Source organism: Triturus cristatus, chromosome 4_1 (genome assembly GCF_964204655.1).
Source record: "Triturus cristatus chromosome 4_1, aTriCri1.1, whole genome shotgun sequence".
Lineage (NCBI taxonomy): Eukaryota > Metazoa > Chordata > Amphibia > Caudata > Salamandridae > Triturus > Triturus cristatus.
Genome location: NC_140585.1, coordinates 1,211,969,480 through 1,211,992,064, shown reverse-complemented (window position 1 = coordinate 1,211,992,064; position 22,585 = coordinate 1,211,969,480). Strand labels below are relative to the sequence as shown.

Below are 22,585 nucleotides of genomic sequence, written 5' to 3'. Positions count from 1 at the left end.
TTTGCATTCTGAAGGGCTGGGCGAGTGCGAGGTTGGAAGATCGGAGGTTTCTTTTGGGTACGTGGAAGTTGATTCTGTCGTTGAGGTATTTGGGTGCGTTGTTGTGTAGGCATTTGCATTCTGAAGGGCTAGGCGATCTGCATTCTCAGATGTGTGGATGGGAGGGACAAGCTCCCTCCTGTCTAAAATGATTGTACAAGGTGTGCCAGTATTATTAGTGTGCACCAACAAGATCCTCCCTACGTTTCTCTTCCTCCAATACACACTAGGCCACTCTCTGATATGATAACTTCCTACCTGGGCCCAGGACAACATTCTAAGGAAGAGGTTGTGGTGGTTGAGAAGGCAATGCCAATGAAATCGGTGGTGGGGCAGGAGGAACTGATGAGGACCACTGTGTCGAAATAACATCATAAAGTGCTGGAAAATGATCCAAAGGAACCAAATAGATGTTCAGTGCTGAAGGAGACCCTTTTAGTGACCCCGAGCAGAGCCCCGTACAGTCCCTTGTGGCCTAACAGAGTTCCAGAGGGGACCGAAGCCCATTTGAACAGTTCCCTCATAGCGGGGATGAACAAGACCAGGAACCAGGAACTCAGGGTAGCCTGGAGTCAGTACTGTCAACAACACCAGTGGTGGAAGCAGCACTTCAGTGTCATGAGTAGGAACCATCGCCACTAATCCTGGCTCTGAAAAAGAAAGAGCCAGGCGAGAAAATCGAGGTGAGGACTTACCATTTGACCTCAACCGCCTCCTGGAGAATTCATAATGCTTCTTTTTTTTATGTTTTCTACTCTTTTCCCTGGAGAGCTTGGCACTGGTGAAAATCTCGCTCCATGTCTCACTACTCTTCTCACTGTCATCTGACCATAACGATCTTCACTGGCACGGCACATACAAAGTTTGGCATCCTCACTGATCACTTTAGGGTTCATACCACAGATAATGGTTGTAAGTGTTAGAGTAATTTCTTGAGACCAGAAACCACAGACAATTGTTGTACGGATCTGTGATCGACATTTAAATGTTGCACCTGCAACAGGGCAACCTTGAATTCTTTGATGGGGGATAGGTTCCAAACGCACTGCAAAATTTATAAGACAAGATTTTTGGAGACGAAATATCACTCACAACTGAGGAGAAAAGCTCCTGACCTGTGTTGAAAGGTGCAGAGAGAACGCAACTGATATCAGGGCATCAAAGGGGGTGCATTAAGGTCTAGTGATGTCATGACCACTCCACTTCTGATGTTGAAATGGAGCCAGCGGCACCTACAGGCGGGGGTAAGCTATTTCAGAAAATTCCAGATCTAGACTATCATCTGGGATACACAAGAGGAGAGACATTTACACGTAGAAGTATCCAGCAGAAACAGTGATTGAGAAGTAGGCAACTGCCAATGAGGAGAAGAAAACAGGAGAAAACTGTGAAGGTCAGGGTTGAGCTGTGGCTGCAGGCTTAGGAGCTAATGGCAGGAGACAGCCAACGAAGTCGCAACTGATGCAGTGACAGGTAACGATTGAAAAGTCAACACTTAAAACTGGTTTTGCAACCGACGAGTCCGCCAGTGAGCTTCTTTAAAGGCACTTTTATTGAGTCTAGAACAACAAACTTTTTGAAGGATCAACTGAAAGCAATATATTTTTCTTTTAAAAGTCCCAGAGTTAGGCGTGTCTTCCAGTCTTTGGGATTCTTTTTGCAGAAAAGATGAGTCAGGTATTGTATCTCTTTAGGCCACATCCAGGAGGAAGGAAATAAGTACCCTTCTTGACTGACAAGAGGTTGAGAAAAGGGTCAGGAAGTTAAGTGTTTAAAATGCCAAATCAAAACAATCTGAGATCAGAACTTCATAGGAGTCACTAACAGTTGGGCATGCAGGAGAAGAAGAATCTGTTGAGCCTCAGAGCATTGTCTTTGAACCGCACTGGCTCAAGTATTGGTCACCTAATGAGATGGAGAATCTACGAGTAGTATGTGGGTTTTACAATGTTTATTAAGTGTGAATGTAGACTCTTATGTAAACACAGACTTCAAAGGGATCCCTGCATTCTGATGGGGAATAATTCAAATCAAGAAATATCCTCATTCGAAATGCAAACTCTGCTAATAACAATGATGTGACACGGGGTATTGTAATCATTTAGACAGTGGAAGGCATAATGTGATAAGTGTATAAAGGTACTGAAATGGCTGTACTATAAGGCCTTCAGATAAGATTTCTAAGGGTGATTGTATATCTAAGCCTTTGAAAGTTGGAACACTGATATTTTTAGGGAGTAAAGCCCATTTTGAATGAAGAGGTGGTAATTGTTTCTAGCTTCCAACTTCTTACTTTCAGTTTGTGCTGACACACTATCAGAGATGACTGTTGTAATGGAAGCCGCTATCCTCGTTGGTGCACAAACCAGTTTATGCCAGAAATGGGAGGGCAATGAAGAACAAGTTACTTACCTACGGTAACGATATACCTGTAAGAGACATATATTAGCTATAGATTCCTTATCTTTGAATTACCCCCAGGCGTCAGACTGGATCCGGAGAATTGTTCTTCAGCAGTACCCCTGCGCGTCGGTAGGTGGCGTTGGTCGACTACACGTTCGTCGTTGGCATCGTGATCACTGGAATGACGTCGCTGTATCTACTTAGACGCCGCCCCCGCACGCTGACGTCAGTTCTTTACACAACATTCCAAGCCAGAAGCGCAGAGCCATGCAAGACACTGGCCACTGGTGCATAAAACTAGGGCCCTGAAAGGGAGTCCCTTACTCTAGCAGTCAGTTTGCAGAACGGGAAGGATGGCTGGTGCGGTAAGGAATCCATTAATAATATATGTCTCTTACAGATATATTGTTACCGAAGGTAAGTAACTTGTTCATCTGAAAAAGACAATTTAGTTATGAATTCCTTACCTTAGAATAGATACAACAGCAATACCAACCCCGGAGGTGGGTCTGCGAAGAAAGTTCACACCAGGAAGTCCTGAAGAACAGAGCAGCCAAAGAAGCTGTCTCTCCGGACTTGGCTGTCCGGCAGTAATGCTTAGTGAACGTGTGCAATGAAGCCCAAGTAGTTGCCTGGCAGATGTCATGAAGGGGGATTCCACATCCCAAAGCAGTAGTGGCTGCCATCACCCTTGTGGAATGGGCGTTTGTGAGAAGTTGGCCTGGTATATGATGTTCACTAGTTAAAGTGACCACCTTGTACCATGCCAAGCAACCCTTATGGTGTGGTTGTAAGTCAACCTTTTCGGACTAGCTGCCCTAGTGGTAGCGTAGGCTAAGCAGTCTTTGAGGCTAAACTCGTTAAAGCGTGTTAAGCAGGCTGTTTTACCAAATGTAACCCCCCTTTATACCAATGAAAGGACACCACACAGATATATATTGAAAATATATATGTATTTATTTCTCAAAGTATCCCCTAGACTATTTATGAGCACAGGAGCACAAATCGTTAAACAAGAATACGTTAGAATACACAGAAGTTGCACTTTATATGGATAGGCCCTGGTGGCCACTCGAACCATATACTAAAATAGTGGTATAAGTACCACGAACAGAAAAGGGAAAAGGCCTAGGGCCTCTAGAATCGCTGGGCCTACAAGGAGCTAACTTTAGTTAGTGACCAGGAGGTCCACGGGTCGCGTGTGCAGAGCAAATAGTCACACGCGGGCTCCCATAGGTTCTCAATGGGTGCGTAAAAGTTACAAAGTTACTGCAAAAAGGATCTTCCAGATGGACTATGAACTCAAGATTGGAAACACAGACACTAGAGATGATACTCTACACTTGGGCACCGGAGTGCCAGCTTTACCTCACCCACAGGAAGCGGGTGCATAGGTCTCGAAGTGCGTCGGGTTTCTTCTATATGTTCAATGGAGCCTGAAGACAAAGATGCTGCAGGCGGTCGGTCCGGAAGAGATGCGGTGGATCCAAGAGTGGATCGGAGTTGTAGAAGACCTGTAAGCAGAGGGGACAGTGTTCACAGTCACTAGCCAGTGACCAGCGTGGCACCAGGTGGGTACCAGGCGATGTCGGGTGCAAACAGGAGGAAAGGTGCAGCTTGTCTCTGCAGCCACGTGGTCCCTGAAGGTCGACGACGTCCAGGAGTCGGTTCACGAGCTGTCCCACGCAGGCTCTCGCTGTCGGCGGTGTCGGCGACTTGGTCGAAGCAAACAAGCCTTGGCAAAAGCAATTGTTGTGGAAAACGAAATAAGCTGATGGTTCTGACCAGCAAGGTCAGAGGGACTACTCCTTTGGAGGGGAGCAAGGGCCAGTCTGGAGCAACCAGACCAGCGGTGTAGTTCTTGAAGTTCGTCGCCAAGATGGCCACTAGCCAACGGGCCAGCAACCGGTTAGGCGCGTCGAGTGGCAAAATGCAGAGGGGCCCCACGCAGATCGTGGAGATGCTGGAGGGCTCACCTTTGGTGCAGATGCTGCTCGGGTGTTGGGCTTCTCAGGACCCAAAGCACAACTTGGAGGGAGCCTCGGTTGTCGCGCTTGCAGCTTGTCGTGGTCTTTTCAAGATGGCTGGCTCCACGTGTCTCGGTGCCTCCACGGGTTCCTTCTTTTCAGGGACTGTGGATCGGGCGGTGAGAGGTCTGGAGGTCCAGGTCTTGTCAGTCTCTGGGCTCGGGCTCCGGCGGGAGGCGGCGGCAAAGCAGACGTTGATTCGCTGGATGGTGCTTGCGTTAGCAAGGTGGTCACTCCCTGACCACAGGTGAGATTTCCTTCAGTCCTCTATGCAGCAGAGCGTCGAAGTTCCCGTCTTCTTATTGTAGATAAGTTGATTCCAGGATGTCTGAACTCTTAGGACACAGCTCCTACCTTTAAGCGGATTCTAGGGGCCGGACTACCTGCTAGGTCCCTCCCTAAGGGTGGGACCAGGAAGGGGGGTGGTTACACCCCCAATCCTTTGTCCAGCTCGCCCCAGGCCCGGGACTGGTGTGCCCCAGGACCGGATTGAACTGGCATATGCACCGAGGCTCCTTGTGAGCCTCAGGCATGTCTGGTTTCTTTCAAGCCCTACCTGACCAATACACAAAATCCTGTCTGGGGTGGTGCACGCACCTCCCCTGGCAGGAAACCCTTTGTCCACACCTACCAAGCTGGAAGGACTCCCAGCAGCAGGAGGGCAGACTTGTGTCGGTGGTGGCAGCATCCATTTTGTGGAGCTGAGGCTATGTCTGATTTTACCCGGGTTTCAGGTACTGTACATGTCGTGTTCCTCTAGAAGGGTGGAATGCTAACCCCGTCGCCAGAATTGGCGAGGGGTTAGTATTCCAATTCGTATGACACCTTACTCGACATGTTTTGATAAAGCCAAACCAAACATAGCATTTAACCGCGAGGTTCATAATGCACTTAAGAGTATATGGTATGACGATATCTGGAAACAGTAGAAGGAAGTGGTTCCGACCACTGCAGATAGGCTCAGCTCATGCCAGAGCACCATCTCACATGGAACCAAGCACTCTGCCTTCAGGATTGTTAAGGCCTGCCATAGGAGTGACTTATAGGTTAACATGTGTCCCATTTAAGGTTAGGTATAGGTATACTACACCTAAGTAAGAGGTGGTTACACCAACTTACCCCAGCTGAGTGATCAGCCAGTTGTGTCAAATTTGTTAGGCCAAGCCTGGGGTGGCATAATACATGCTTCAGCCCCTGGCAGGCCTTAGATACACCAATGCCCTGGGTACCTAGTGTACACTGGTACAGGGGCTCACAGGGTGATCCATTTCCAATTGGTTATGCACCTAGGGTGCATAGTGTCAATTTAGTTAGAGAGAACAGCAGGCTGGGGGTCTGATTAGCAGGCCCACAGCCTCATTATGTCAAAAAACCAGTGAAGTAAAAAGCAAAAATTTGGGGTGTCCATAGGATAGCAGACCCTACTCTCCTACAGCGTGCAACCCTACTGGAGGTTTCTTTTTCACCAAGGAATAACTAATTTTAATGCAAAGAACGACTCATTGAGAGATGGTTCATTTTTGCACGGCCCGACCTTTCTAGGCTCCCACATAGCCAACAAAAAGCTGATCATCCACCCGGAATTGTTTTGTGCGATCCAGATAAAATGAAAGCGCACGGTTTGGATCCAGACGGTGGAGTCTATCCTCTTTAGAAGGATGCCTCGGCGGGAAGAAGGTAGGCAAAGTGACGGTCTGTCCTATGTGGACAGAGGTAACCACTTTGGGAAGAAATGAAGGTTGAGTTCGAAGGACAACCTTGTCCGGATGAAAAGCAAGGAAAGGAGGCTTAGAAGAAAGAGCCTGAAGCTCACTCACTCTGTGAGCAGAGGTGATAGCAACAAGAAAAGCAGACTTTAAGGTCAAAAGTCTGAAAGGACACTTATGTAGTGGCTCGAAGGGAGCACACATAAGGTAAGTCAGAACAAGGTTCAAATCCCACTGGGTCATTACAAAGGAATAGGAGGAAAAAGGTGAAAAATGCCCTTAAGAATACGATTTACAATAGCGGACTTCAAAAGAGAAGGCTGATCAGGAAGGCACAGAAAAGCCGAAAGACAGCCTTTAAGAGTGCCCAGAGCCGAACCCTGCTGGGCCAAAGAAAGAATGAAGAGGAGAACCTCTGAAAGAGGGGAAGAAAGGGGATCCTAAGCCTTTGCAGTGCACCATGCCAAATATTTGTTCCATCTACAGGCGTATACCATTTTGGTGGAGGGATGCCTGGCTGCCAAGATAACGTTAAAGACTTCGGGAGGAATGTCGAAAGCTGTCAACTGTCGCAGCTCAATCTCCATGCAGGGAGGTGGAGGCTGGACAAGTTCGGGTGGAGGACCGTCCCCTGCTGCTGCGACAGAAGATCCTCCCTAAGGGGCAGTCTGATCGGAGGATTGATGACCATGCTCAAGAGCTTGGGATACCAGACTCTTCGTGCCCAGTCCGGAGCCACAAGAATTACTTGATCTTCTTCCGCACTTTGGGCAGAAGTGTTATAGGCGGAAAGGCGTATAGAAAACCGCAACTCCACTTGCGACGAAATGCGTCGCCTAGCAAGTGCTGCCTTGGAAATTCCAACTTGCAGAACTGCTGACATTGCGCGTTCTCTTCGGTGGCGAATAGATCTAACCAAGGATCTAACCACTGCTGAAAGAGATCTTGCATCACCTATGAGTGAAGATGCCATTCGTGATCCATCATACACTGGCGGCTGAGTTTGTCCGCCCTGGCGTTCAGGGAACCTGCCAAGTGTTGAACCATCAAGGACATGCCCTGATGTTCCAGCCACTTCCAGAGACAAAGGGCCTCCTGACAGAGGGTTCACGACCCCTGTTTGTTGCAATACCATATGGGGGAAGTGTTGTCTGTTAACACCTGCACCACTCCTCCTTTGACAGAAGGAAGGAATGCCTTTAGTGCGAGACGAATCGCCCGCAGCTCCAGAAGGTTGATGTGGAGCCCGTACTCCGCCGGAGACCAGAGGCCTCTGATCTCCGCTCTCCCATGTGGCCACCCCATCCCATGAGTGACACATCTGTCACCACTGTGAAATCTGGTTGGGGAAGGGAGAGGGATCTGCCGTTGACCCAATCCTGGTTCGTGAGCCACCACTGCAACTGGTGTGCAGTCCCGCCGAGATCTGGACGACATCAGACAGATTACCCTGATGCTGTGCCCATTGGAACTTCAGGTCCTACTGCAGAGCCCGCATATGCCACCTGGCACGATCCACCAGCAGGATGCACAAGGCGATGAGGCCCAGCAGCCTCAGGGTCATTCTCACCGAAATCCGGGATACAGGCTGGATCATCGGTATCATAGCCCGAATATCCCAGACTCGCTGTTCAGGAGGATAGGCCCGAGACTGCACTGAGTCCAGAACCGCTCCGATGAAAAGGAGCTTCTGAGAAGGGTCCAGGTGCGACTTTGGCACGTTGACTGTGAACCCCAGCGAATGCAGGAGGTCAAACGCAGTCTGGAGGTGGGCGACGACAGCCTGGGGCGAGCTCACCTTTAACAACCAGTTATCGAGATAGGGGAAGACAGTAACCCCTGATCTGCGCAGTTGAGCTGTGACTACCGCCATTACATTCGTGAACACCTGAGAGGCGCTGGTAAGGCCAAAGGGGAGCACAGTAAACCGAAAATGCTTGTGGCCTACCGTGAACTGTAGGTAACGCCTGCGGGCTGGCAGGACGGTGATGTGCAAATAAGCGTGCTGCAAGTCTAACGCTACCATCCAGTCTCCAGGGTCGAGGGCAGCCAGGACCTGAGTCAATGAAAATATTTTGAACTTCTCCTTCCGGAGGAAGTGGTTGACGTTCCTGAGGTCTAAGATAGGACGCAGGCCTCTGTCTTTCTTGGGCACCAGAAAGTAGTGGGAGTAGCAGCCACAACCTACTTCTGGCACAGGGACTCGCTCGATGGCTCCCTTGGCCAAGAGAGCCGCAACTTCCTGATGGAGAAGAGCCAAGTGATCCTCCGACATGTGATGGAGTGTAGGTGGCATGGAGGGAAGGGTAGTCTCGATGGAGAGGGAGTAGCCCCTTTGGACTATCTGCAAAACCCACCTGTCAGACGTGATGTTGGGCCAGAGGGAGGGGGGGGGGATGATGGGATCCTGTCGCCCACTGGCAACTGGTGGCCCAGAAATGTCAGACTAGGAAGGTTAGGAGGATGCTGCAGAGGGGGCACTGGTGGACAGGCCCGCCCGCTAGCCCCTAGACCCACGGTGGTGGGTCCCACGTCCCCGCAGAGGCTGGGCAGTTTGTGCGGGCCTGTGGCTCTGGGAAGAACGTGGTGGGGCACCCCTTCCGTAGCCACGAAAGAGGTGAAAAGCAGACTGTGCAGGGTGAGAGGTGGTAGCAAGGCCCAAGAATCTGGCCGTAGCCCTAGAATCCTTGAAGCGCTTGAGCGCATCGTCCGCCTTGTCGCCAAACAAGCGACGGCCATCAAAGAGCATGTTCAAAAGAGTTGAATAAACATCGCCAGAGAAGCCAGTGGACCTCAGCCAGGCGTAGAGTATCAGGGTTACCGACGCAAAAAAAAGTCTTGCCTAGCGAGTCAGCGGTGTCCAACCCACAGTGAATGGCGAAATTCGCTGCGTCCCTCCCTTCAGCGATTGCACGGGAGAGTACGGCCCGGGTCTTCTTTCGGGCACTGTGGCAGCACCTGCACAACCGTGTCCCACACAGAGTGAGTGTAACGGCCCAAGAGACATGCAGTGTTCACCGACCGCAGTCATGAGCTGGCGGAAGAAAACATATTTTTCCCAAAATGATTCAGCTTCTTGCAATCCCTATCTGGGGGTCCAGTAGGGAACGAGCCTTTGGACGATGAGGCTTGGACCACCAAGCTCTCAGGGGTAGTGTGTTGGGAGAGGAAAGTGGGGTCGCCCGGGGCTGGACGGTGGCATCGGGCAATCATCCTATCAACATGAGCCACTGTGCTGGGCTTGGACCAGGTGCCCAGAAGGATGTCTGTGAGGACCTCATTGAACGATAGCAGGTGCTCCGAAGAGGCTGCTGCTGGTTGAAGCACCTCAGTCAGGAGGTTAGTCCGTACTGCCACAGTAGGTAGCTCAAGGCCCAAGGCCTCAGCCGCCCTATGCAACACCACAGCGTAGGAGGCTCCCTCCTCCGTAGCCACAGTAGGGGGAGAAAGCATACCAAGGTCTGGGGATGTATCCAGACCACTAGCCTCACACAGTTCCTCTCTCCAGTCCGGATCTTCCAGCTGGTTTGCTAGAGAGTCAATAGACCCCTGCCAGTCCTCCTCACCCTCCTCTGGCTGCCACTCAGGGCAATAAAGAACGGCAGGATAGAACAGAGGTACAAAAGTAACGGTCGGCACCGGTACCGGCATCAGTCGACGCCGGTTCGGCTTTGTGTCCATGTCGAGGGGGAGGCCGGGGTCGATGCCAGCTGGGGACACAACCGATGTTGGAAGGGGTGGAGGTGTCGCCAATGAATTCGGCACTGGAGGTGGTGTCGTAAGGTGGTACGGTGCCAATCCAGATCCAGGCCTAGATCCCTGGGGGCCCCATGGCGCCACAGGCAAAGCCGCCTGCATCGAAGGCCTAGAACCCCCAGCCGAGTCTGCGGGGCCCGAAGGTGTGCCGGCGGAGTCGGGCTGCCCAAAGATGGAGTGGAGGGCTTCGTAAAAGCTACGAAGTTGGCCAGCGGTCGCCCCGGCTCTCGGAAAGGGAGGTAGGCTCAGAGCCGACCCAACAGGCTCTGCGGGCAGAGCCAGATGACCACCTTCCGCATCCTGCGTCGTGACGGCCGACGGACAGGGAGAAGGCGAAAAGCGATGGTGCTTCATCCCCTTCTTCTTGTGCTTCGATTTACCTGAAGACGAAGACTTCAAAGAGGAGTGATTGCGGTGACCCCGCGACCTCCCTCTCGACCAGGACCTCGAGCGGCGCAGAGCTTTTGGGACTGCTCACGCAAAGACTTCTGGTATATGGCTCGGCAGTCGGAGCACGACTGTGGGTCGCGGTCCAAATACCAGAGGCACATGAGAATTGGGTTTGTGACCGACATCAACTTGTGACAGGAGTCACAAGGTTTGAAGCGGTCTGTCGATGTGTCATCCTTTGCACCAGGAGTCGAACAACTCGAAAAAAAGAAGTCGACAAAAGTCAAAAAAGCTCTAGTAAAAAAAGACGAAGGGTACCGCTCTCTCCGTATCTGCGCTGGCTGGCACGGAAAAAGAAAGAACTGATGTCAGTGCGCAGGGGCGGCGTCTAAGTAGATACTGCGATGTCATTCTGGCGGTAACAACACAAACGACGAACGTGGAGTCGACCGACGCCACCTACCGACGCGCAGGTGTAGTGCTGATGAAACATTCTCCAGATCCAGTCCGACGCCTGGGGGTAATTCTAAGGTAAGGAATCCATAACTAATAGTCTCTTTCAGATACACAAATTTTAGGAGTTGAAGTCAAACAAGAGAGTCTGCTAAGGATCATATAAATGGCTATTGGAACATGACATCTTAAAGCTGACTCAACCAGCTAGTGTCACCAGAAACGGTAAAGTGCAGTGCATGCCACCTAAGTGGCTGAGGCTTATCAGTACCATCCATGATGTACAGAATAATGGTCGATTTGGGACATGGGGCAATGGTCATACTCAACATGGTATTACACAAAAATCAAAATGAAATTGAACCACTACAGCCCTTTAAAAAGTAGCATTACTTGCACAACTTTGAAGCTAGGAATGTGAATACGTACAGCAACAATGAGAAAGTCCAGCCAGCACCAGGCGTTGGTGAAGAACTTAACAAATCCGTAGGCGAGCCACTTCAACAACATTTCCAAGATGAAAATGTAGGTGAAAACCTTATCCAAGTACTCGAGCATGGTTCGGATAGTCTTTCGTTGTTCTATGTAAATATCTTCAAAGGCCTGCAAAAAAATGATTTGGTTTAACATTTGTTTCACATGGATTATAAGAGCAGAGTCAAGGTTGACAAAGACACACAACTTTATAAATAATGGATTTAAACTTCATCTTCAATCACATCGTATTCACTATAATGTGTGAGTCATGAAGTAAAAAAGGTACAATAATTCTAGTTAAACCATTCTGACTCTAAGTAGCTTACAAATGTCTTCAGGGACAAAAGCTGCAAACCATGAAAAGCACTAAGAGTTTCAAGTCTTAATGAATGCAAATGTAAGACATATGTAAACGAAAGGACAACCGTACACACTTTTAACTCAGATACTTGTGAGAAATGCTCATATGTCTGACCTTAGGAACTCATATGCTTAACAAACATCAAAACTTGTGGAAAGAGAGAGTTAGCAAATACTATTTGTCAGGTATATTTGGAATTAGAAGTGCTGAGTAACTGTTTGAAATATGGATTCCTCACTGGTCTACCCGGCTTTACAACTTTATGGATAATATACAAAATAATTATAGTTTTGCAAGGTCTCAACAGGCCAACTAAATGGCCTCAGGATACCACAAGTCACAAACAGCACAATGAGAAGAAGCAAGTGCAAGGAAAAGAGAGGATTCTTAAGCACTGAGACAAGTTGGAGGGGATTTCACAAAGACTAAGACAGGCTTCTCCACCGAGTAGCTAGTGAGCTACTGGTAGCTCTCCAGGTACCTGTAAGTAGTTCCACTGAGTGTAATCCATTTTACTAAATTTGAGTCTTTTGCTTGACTGAATTGAATATGTATACTAACATTGAAAATTGTGCATCTGAGACGAAAATGTATTTTCAGACCTCATAAGCTTGTTTGGAGAAAAATGGTTGCATTTCCAAAATATATTTAAAGCTGATATTTATGCCCCAAATCATTTGGAACTGGAGGAAACCTATTACCGATAGTATTACCTTGGTACCAGGTGTTGCAGCTGCTGCGGCTGTGTATTATCCATATTAAGGCATTCCAAATTGACAACGTATTTTTAACATTACTTTTGGCAAACCTGCCTGATGCAGTGAAGTTATCATTACTTGAAACCCTGCATTGAGGTGACCATTGCTGGTAATCTTGCATAGGGTTGCCACCAAGATAATCTTGTCTGATGTGGTCATTATTACAACACTAATAATATCAGTAGCTCAGGATGATTTTCATTCAGCATAAATAGCTCTCATTACAGAAAAGGTTGGAGAGCCCTGGACTAAGATGATCTGTTTTTTTCTTGGGGTGCTGGAGAGCTGTCAGTAGGAATGAGAAAAACATCCTGCTTTAGTAGGGAGTATGAAATTTAGGTACTAAGCAAGGAGCCTGAAGGTCAATGCATGGCCCTTGGGTGTATGGTGGAATTTAGCACTGAGATGTAGAAGGTAGAGTGGAGCAAAGACAGAAAAACAAGTACCAAAAACACCTCTTACCAGGGCACCACTACTGAGGAGAATCATGAAGATGATGAATGTTTCAAACCAATTGTGCTCCACTATAAGAAAGCAGGTCTTCCGCAGGGTCCACCATTTCTTTCCAAAACCATCATCAACACTGACCTGGCAGACCTTAAACCGTGCAACACAGCCTAAAAGAAACAGGAAGTTAAATAAGTAACAAAATAAAATGGTAACATTTGAAAAACCTAAACTACTGTTCATTAATATTTGCGAGCACCTTATTAGTAAAGTGCACACCTGTTGTTGATAGGTAAAAGAAATGATTAAAGGACAACATAGAATATAAATATGAGTGAGGAATCCACAGGCAGATACTGTATCCACCAGAAAAAGTATTACCGAAGGTAAGTAACTTGTTCTTCTGATGGATACATCTGCCAGTGGATTCCTCACCTTGTGAATAGATTCCCACAGCAGTCCCCACTCCCGGAGGAGGGTGTCCACCCTTCTATACCAGAAAGTCCTGAAGGACGGAACGAGCAAAGTGTCCGTCCCTCCTCACCTCGGTGTCTAAGCAGTAATGCTTTGCGAAAGTGTGAAGGGAGGCCCAAGTTGCCACCCTACAAATGTCCTCCACAGGAACACCTCTAGACAAAGCAGAAGTGGAAGACTTAGCTCTAGTGGAATGAGCCCTTAAACCCTCTGGAGGTTCCTTACCAGCCAAAGAGTAGCATATCTTGATGCACAAGACAATCCATCTGGAAAGGGTGCGCTTGTGCACCGCTCTGCCTTTCCTGCAGCCAACAAAGCCCACGAAGAGCTGGTCATCAACCCGAAAGTCTATTGTCCTGTCAAGATAGAACTCACCGCCCTCTAAGGGTCCAAGCGGTGAAGTCTCTCCTCCTCCTTGGAAGGGTGAGGAGGAGGATAGAAGATAGGGAGGGTAATGGACTGCCCCAGATGGAAAGGAGTAACCACCTTTGGCAGAAAAGCAGCCCTGGTCCTGAGTACCATTCTTTCAGCATGAATGGTCAAGAACGGGGGTTTTGTACTCAGAGCTTGAAGCTCACTTACCCTCCTTGCCGAGGTGATCACAATGAGAAAAACCGTCTTGAAAGACAACAATCTCAAGGGACACTTGTGCAAGGGCTCGAAGGGAGAACCCATAAGATAAGTTAAGACAAGGTTTAAGTCCCATTGAGGCACAATAAAAGGAGTAGGAGGAAACTTGTTTGTAAGGCCCTTTAGAAATCGTAAAACAATAGGTGATTTGAACAAAGACGGCTGATCCGGCAAACAAAGGAAAGCCGACAAAGCCGATAAGTATCCCTTTACAGTGGCCACAGCAAAGCCTAGCTGAGCAAGAGAAAGGGCAAACTACAGAATATCAGATAAACGAGCCCTCAAAGGATCAATTGACTTCTCTCCATACCAAAGAACAAATTTAGACCACCTATAGGAATAGATAGATTTAGTGGAATGACGTCTTGCAGACAAAATTACATCTACCACATCTGGCGGGAGAGAGAAAGAATTCAGGTTGCCCCGTTTAATCTCCAGGCATGAAGGTGTAAGCTCTGGAGGTGGGGGTGTAGAACCTGCCCCTCCAACTGCGAGGAGGTCTGCCCTCAGAGGGAGATGGAGCGGAGGGCACGAGGAGAGGTGGAGAAGATCTGTATACCACACCCTTCTTGGCCAATCCGGGGCGATCAATATGACTTGGGCCCGGTCTTGGTGAATTTTCCTCAGAACACGAGGAATCAGGGGTATGGGAGGAAACGCGTAAAGGAGATGTAAGTCCCATCTCAACTGAAACGCGTCCCCCAAAGCTCCCTGCAACGGATACTGGAGACTGCAGAATGACGGGCAGTGAGCGTTCTCGTGAGTGGCAAACAGGTCCACCCGAGGAGTTCCCCACATCCGAAAGACGTGACGAACAACATCCGGATGAAGCCTCCACTCGTAGTCGGCGGAGAACTGCCGACTGAGACTGTCTGCACGTACGTTCAGAACTCCGGCCAGATGATTTGCCATCAGACAAATCTGATGATCCTGAGCCCAGGACCAGAGACGCAGGGCCTCTCTGCAGAGACAATGCGACCCCACTCCTCCCTGCTTGTTGACATACCACATCGCGGTAGTGTTGTCCGTCAGGACTTGAACCGACTGACCGCGAAGGGAAGGGAGGAAGGCCTTGAGCGCCAAACGTATCGCCCGTAATTCCAGAAGGTTGATGTGAAGCAACCTTTCTTCTGGAGACCAAAGACCCTTGATCTCTAGATCCCCCAGATGAGCACCCCATCTTAAAGTGGATGCATCCATTATCACTGTGGCCACCGATGGAGGAAGATGGAAGGGCTTTCCTTGAGACAGATTGCCCACCACGCTCCATCAAGACAGATCCGCCGCAGCTTGTCTGGAGATCCTCACAGACTCCCTGAGATCTCCTTTGTGCTGATACCACTGCCTGTGTGCATGGTTGACCAACAGAATGCAGGAAGCAAACAGACAGAGCAAGCGAAGGACCTTCAGGACTGGAACAAACGCTCCATTGTAAAATAAAGGAATCAATTCCTGTATGTTGAGAATCCTCTGTGGAGGTGGGAATGCCCGACACACAGTAGAGTCCAGTACCGCCCCTATGAACAGGTTGCGCTGAGAGGGCACCAGGTGAGATTTGGGCACGTTTATCGAGAAACCCAATTTGTACAACAGCGGAGTTGTATCCTGTAGATGATGAAGCACCTTCTCTGGCGACTCCGCTTTGATCAGCCAGTCGTCCAGATAGGGGAAAACTGAAATCCCCGACCTTCTGAGATGGGCTGCCACCACCGCCATCACCTTCGTGAAGACTCGAGGTGCAGTTGTAAGACCAAACGGAAGGACCGCAAACTGATAATGCTGCGACCCTACCGTAAACCGGAGATACTTCCTGTGCGACTTCAGGATGGGGATGTGAAAATACGCATCCTGCAAGTCGATCGACACCATCCTGTCCTCCTGACTCAGCGCGTGAAGAACCTGCGCAAGGGTGAGCATCTTGAACTTCTCTTGCTTAAGATAAAGATTCAAGATCCTGAGGTCCAATATCAGACGCAATCTGCCGTCCTTTTTCGGAATCAGAAAATACCGGGAGTAGCATCCCTGACCCCACTCCTGCTCTGGAACCACCTCTATCGCACCTTTATCTAGTAACTTTAGGACTTCCTCCTGTAGGAGAAGACGGTGGTTCTCTGAGCAAGCCCCTTGGCAAGGAGGGTAATTTGGAGGAAAAACCCGAAAGGGAAGGGCATACCCACTTTCTACAAGATCTAGAACCCAAAGGTCTGTAGTAACCAATTCCCAATCTTGTAGAAAATGGGTAAGCCGCCCCCCCACAGGACCAACATGATCCAGAATGGTGGATCTAGGGCTGCTTTGCGGTGGTGGGAGGGGCTGAGGAAGAGGAGGAGGAGGAGGAGGAGAGCTGCCGGCCACAAGTGCGACCCATGATTCTGCCTCTGTACCCCTTATACAGAGTGCTCTGCTGCTGTTGCTGCTGGGGCTGCCTGCAAGTACGAAAGGTTGCCCTTCCAAAACCCCTGTACCTCTTGACCTATCCCCTTGACTGGGATTGAAGGCCCAAAGCTTTAGCCGTAACCTTACTTTCTTTAAAACGTTCAAGTGCAGCATCCGCCTTCTTGCCAAAGAGTCCGGAGCCATCAAAAGGCAAGTCCAACAGCGTTGATTGAACATCAGGGGAAAACTCTGATGACTTAAGCCACGCGCTCCTCCTAGTGGCAACAGAAGATCCCATGACTCTTGCTACCGAGTCAGTTGTGTCCAATCCACTCTGTATCACCTGACGCGCTGCCGCCTGGGCATCCGAAAGGACCTCATTAAAACCAACCCTATCCTCCTCTGATAGATTTGGGGCTAGCTGCTTCGCTGAATCCATGAGCGCATGAATATAGCGTCCCAAGAGGCAAGTGGCATTCGTAGATTTAAGGGCCATGCTGGCCGAAGAAAAGACCTTCTTGGCCGACTGATCCAGTCTTTTAGCCTCCCTGTCACTCGGGACCTGGGGAAACGAACCTGTAGATTTCCTTGAACATGCCGCCTGAACCACCAGACTCTCAGGAGACGGGTGAGAAGTTAAACATTCTGGGTCCCCCGGAGCGGCCCTATAACTCCTGGCAATGGTTTTCGAAACTGCCGGAGCAGAAAAGGGCTTACACCACACCTCCATCACTGGCTCTATGATGGCTTCGTTAAAGGGAAGTAAAGGCTCAGAAACAGTAGTGGGAGAGTGCAGCACCTCTGTTAAAATGTTCGGCTTGAATTCAGCTGAAGGCAACTGCAGATCTAAAAGTTCAGCCGCTTTTCTTATTATCGCATGGTATGGTGCCACATCCTTTGAAGGTGCATCGGAAGGAGGAGTAATCTTCCATTCAGGAGACAAGTCCAGGCCACTAGCCTCCTTCAACTCCTCAAAAACATCATCTGACTCCATGAGCTCCCCTTCTTCTACCTCCTCCATTAGGTATCTTTGCTCATCCAACACTCTGAGCCTCCCTCCTAGACCTGATTCTTACAACCGGCTTCGGTGGCGCCGTGATCGAATCCGACGGCGCAGGTGCCGGCGTCGAACGTGGATCCACAGGAGCAGCCGGTGTCAAACAAGGTCGAGTCGGCGCCGGTAAAGAAGTGAGCTGCGACGACGTCCTCGGCGCCGGTAGATGCCAAGACGGCGTCGCCAGAAAAAATGGCATGAAGGGGGCCTAAGGATAGGCTTGAGGAACCCCCAAACTGAAGGCCATAGGACCCATAGGTGCACCAGAGGGGTACATGGCTCTGGCGAATACCCCGTACATTGCATTAAGATAATGCGTGGGGTCCTGACCTGGTCCAGGGAACGCAGGATACTGTTCAGGCATCACCGGACTCGGGCCAACAGGCGCCGACGGTCGAATCTGCGGGGCCGAAGGCTCACCCGGAACTGGAAGCTCCTCAACCGGAGCCGGGGACGAAGCCGGAGCCAGAGATGGGACCGGCGTCGGAGATGGAGCCGGCATCGGAGATGGAGCCGGAGCCGGAGAATGTTCCGGTGAAGCCACAGGTGAAGACGGGCCAACAGGTGAATCCGGAACGGGTGAGGGAGATACAAAGTCCTTACGGCGTCGAGTGGGCGACTTCGATCTCGGTTCCGTACTCTTATTCGAGTGACGCCGAGAGGAATGCCTCCTCTTCTTCTTGTGCTTCCTGGATTTGGAAGCATGCCCCGAAGTCGACTTCGGCGCCGACCTCGATCTCTACCTCGTCCTCGACTTTCTCCGGCCTCTCTTCTCTTTCTTCATCCTGGCGATGAAGAGCTTTGCTTCCCTCTCCTTGAGAGCCTTGGAACTCATCTTGCGGCAGCAAGAACATCCCTCTACATCATGGTACGATGACAGGCACCATACGCAGTCGTCATGTGGATCCGTAATGGACATATGTGTCCCACATTCACAACAGGGTTTGAATCCTGACTTCTTTGTCGACATTTTCACAGAAGAAGACAAAGAGAAGCAGTAGAAAAAACAAAGTAACAGTGAAGCTACAGATAGAGATTCCCGAAATCCGTTGGCGTCGACGGCGCGGAAAAAAGGGAACTGACGTCATCACGCCGACGAGGTCTCCTTATGGAGCCGGTGACGTCAGCGGAGTCGCGAGCGGAGCCGTGTCTCTGTGACGTCGTCTTCGACCTCATCGACGTGGACTGCTACAAAAGTTTCCGAATGTTGCTGGTGCAGGGGTTATTCACAAGGTGAGGAATCCACTGGCAGATGTATCCATCAGAAAAGTATTTACAGTTTTCCTTTAGAATTAAAACAAGAAGTCAATCAGTATAACTTGGGGACAGGTTTTTTTTTAGGAACTTTGATCAGAAGAAGCATACTACAATTCTCAGTTTTCTTATTAGTTTCACGCAAAAAAGTTAAGCAAGTGCTCATAATCGGTTCCAGGAGCTCAGGAAAAAGGGGATAAAAGGCCTGGACAGTTTAGTTTCTGGATAGACGTGAAGATCATCAAGGTATGAACTATGCAGCCGTGGTGTCAATGAGCTTCCTGAGCTCTCTAGCGGGGCTTTCATGGAGGGTCACCATATCAACAGTAGTTGAAACCTGGGTAGGAATGGAGTATAGGGATGAATGAGAGAACAGAAAAAATGTCTCCAATGCGTAAGCATTTAAGAAACATTATTGCTGGGCTGTTCCTTTTTCCTTTATACACGAAGAGGAGTGAGAAGTATATGGTAAGGGTATACCCTAGGCTTCCCTATTTTAATATGTAATATACACAAGGAGAGGGGAGACCCAGTTATTTGTGACAGTGTCTGTCTTGCCTGCATCGGAGATAAGTGAGCGTAATGCACCCAGGTAAATCGATGCTTGTTTCACAGTTTCTCAGAGGGTAAACTTTAGTAGGATGTAATTGGCTTATACCATTTGTCCTAATTATGAGAGCTACAATTACTTGTGCAGATCATGGTAGAGAATAGACAATTACTTGTGCAGATCATGGTAGAAAATAGATGAATTCTAACTAATCTGTATGTGAAATACCAGTTTTAAACAGACCAAGCAAGTTTAATGACCGAAGTGAATGATATAATAAGATAAAAGGTTGGTATCATGATACCAAATATGTATCCAATTATTTAAAAGTTAATTTAATAACAGATTAAGCAATCAAATATTACTTTAAAAAACATTTTATAAAACTGGAACAAACTTCTGTTATAAACAAATATTTGAAAGTTAGCATTTAGCAAACCTGACATAATTGCACTTAAAAACACCAACAAAATGATTACTGAATCCATAACTAATTAAATAAAAATAAAAAATAAACCTTAGAATGAGTTTAGAGCAATGACTTTCACCATTTCTGGTTTGCTACTGGAGCACAGAGTGGTGACAGATTTAAAGATCCAGAAGCATTCTTCATGGACAGAGACAATACTACTCTGCAGGTAATGCCCATGTTAATTTGCAATGCATCCTTAGCACTGGAGCATGAAACACTCACTAACTGTAAACTCTGCGCCATCACATTTACCTCATTTCTCCCACAGAAAGCCTCCAGCGGCTGGAAAAACATTACATCAAATGACGATCCAGTAGGCATACTCCCTGGTTACCTATAGGTGAACACTCACAAATTGGTAAATATAACATTTATCACTCGAATAACGGTCTATATTACAACGTGCGCTCCCTCCCTAAATACGCTATTGAAATATGAGACCTTATTACCCCTCACCAACCAAACATTTGCCTTTTCACAGAAACCTGGCTTCATCTGCTGGCCTCACCCAGCATCTCTACAGCCATTCGTGCAAACTACAATCTGATAAAACTAGATAGCAAGACTAAAAAAGTAACAGAATGCATAGTCCCCCATGTACTCGCCTCCAAACATTTTCTTTTAGTAGGAGATTTTAACTTCCATGTGAAACTAGGTTAAGATCCAGAAACACAACTACTTCTCCCTGATCTAGAGATGTTAGGGCTCAATCACAAAGTAACTGGCACACACTGACTGACATATCTTAGATCTTATGTTTTAATAATGTCCGTGACCTTTAGGTGGATTGCCCCCAGAATCATTGTGCAATTAGCTTCCAAATCCCTATCAAAGAGAAACAGTCTAGTGGGAAGAAAGAATCCCTCAAAAAGACAAAGGCTGTGGAAGAACATCTCTAATGTCCAATTTCTTCCATCTTTCCAACCCAGTATGTCATTCAATGCTCTGACATACATATTGCTCACACTAGACATAGTCACCCCTCTCAAGCTAAACCGCTTCAACTCCACCAAGCTGTTTTCCCCTTGGTTCTCAGGAAATCTAAAACAGGAGAAAACAGGCTGTAGTGAGAGGGAGAGAGGGTGATGCACCTCCAGATCCCTCCGTGACAAAACCACCCACAAATTAGCACTAAACAGCTATCATAAAAAACTCAAAGCAGCCCAGAAGTCACACATTTTCAAAAGAATTGACAATGTGGGGAACCTAGCAAAAGATCTATTTAAAGTCTTAAATAAGTTCATGAGGCCTATGGGCTGTACATCTTCCACCCGTTTCCCAGGAACGATATGGTGACCTGGCAGACCATTTTGATGAAAAACACCGCAACTATCTATAAAACCCTCTCTCACAGCCCCTCATTAACCAATAACTTAAACACCATCCCCCTCCTACCAATCTCTCCATTTCTCTGGAGCACTTCAAACTGTTCACATCGGAACTTGCGCTGGAAATGATGAACAGAATGAAATCAAGTTCCCCCTCTGACCTCTCCCCTCCCTACATTATGGTGACACTTGCTACCACACTGCTTCCTGCCATCACATCACTGCTTAACCTTTTTCTAAGCACTGCAACTGTTCATCTCGCTTCGAAAACTGCACAAGTTATGCCAATTTGAAAAAAAGCCAATGAGGATCCTCTGAAACCTACAAACTATAGATCCATATCACTCTTACCCTACCTAAGGAAAAACCTGGAAAGCTTAGTGAAACAACAACAAAGAAACAAATGCTTTCCTGGACCCCTTCCAATCAGGCTTCAGCGCCGCAAACAGTACAGAGGCCGCACAGATGGCGGTACTAGACACCACCAAGCTCTCCCTGGTGGCTTTCCAGCTATGCTGGTGTTACTTGACCTGTCCACAGCATTCAACACCATCTCACATACCATCATGGTCCAGAGACTTTCAGATTTGTGCCAGTGGAAAGGCTCTAGGATGGCTTCAGGACGTCCTCAGCAATTAGACGTAAACAATCAACTTAGGACCATTTAAATCTCATGTCATGCCAATAGACAAAGGGGTACCAGAGGGGCGTTTGCTGAGCCCTACGCCTTTTAGCAAATATGTTGCTCCACTGGCTCAGGTAATAGGAGCCTGCGGCCTAGATGTAGTCTCATATGCAGATGACACACAATTAATCATCTCAATGGGGCCAAAACAGGAATCCGCGAATCTCTAATTCAGAGAATCTATGAGGAAAGTCGCATCCTGGATATCCCAAACTTGCTAGGAACTTAACAGCGACAAAACTGAGATTCTGCTGTTTGCCAAGGCCGATGCACACAGGTCGGATGACTGGTGGTCGTCCAAACTCAGTATAACTCCACAACCTAGAAGGGGGTAAAGAATTTAGGAATCTGAATAAACGATAACATCATGACGGAGCAGGCAGGCTCTAAATGTGGCGCCTATTTTGGAATAATGCACATGCTTAGAAATGCATTTCAGTGGTTACCCCTTCACTCCAGAAAAACTCTCACTCAGGCTCTTGTGGTCAGCCACCTGTATTATGGAAGTGCCCTCCTGGTTGCAGCAAATGAAGCCCTATTATCAAAACTTTAGGTGGTTCAAAACACTGCTGCACGCCTCGTCTGCAAACGCCCACCCAGACCCTCCTCAGAGCCCATTTTAAAATCTCTTGATTGGCTTCCTATCACAAATCACACAATTTTAAGTGATCCCTATCGGGCAAGGTCCCTGTGAGTCTTCAAAACAAACTTCACCCCATCTCCCCTCTTGAAATCTGAGATAAAAAATCAGCTACTGTTCTGCTTTCCCGCATTCGTATATCCAAATATGACAGCCGATCTGTCTCTTACCTTGGCCCACATCACTGGAACAGATTACTCGTACACATTTGTGCCTGCCCCCACTTTGTCTATTTCAAAAAGCTTCTCAAAACGTGGCTATTTTAAATTTCCTATACTCTCGTTCCCTTCTCCTACTTGGATTGC

General features: G+C 48.3%; 1 protein-coding gene across 8 annotated transcripts in view; it reads right to left on the bottom strand.

Moving 5' to 3' along the window:
- SCN8A (sodium voltage-gated channel alpha subunit 8) overlaps positions 1-22,585 on the bottom strand; it is an 828,048-nt gene that overhangs the window by 241,575 nt on the left and 563,888 nt on the right. For all 8 annotated transcript variants that reach the window (XM_085654551.1, XM_085654553.1, XM_085654556.1 and 5 more), the window contains exons 19-20: positions 12,833-12,987; positions 11,204-11,377 (exon numbers count right to left, since the gene is read on the bottom strand). In XM_085654551.1, the coding sequence (XP_085510677.1) occupies positions 11,204-11,377; positions 12,833-12,987 (329 nt within the window). The remainder of the gene's footprint in view (positions 1-11,203; positions 11,378-12,832; positions 12,988-22,585) is intronic.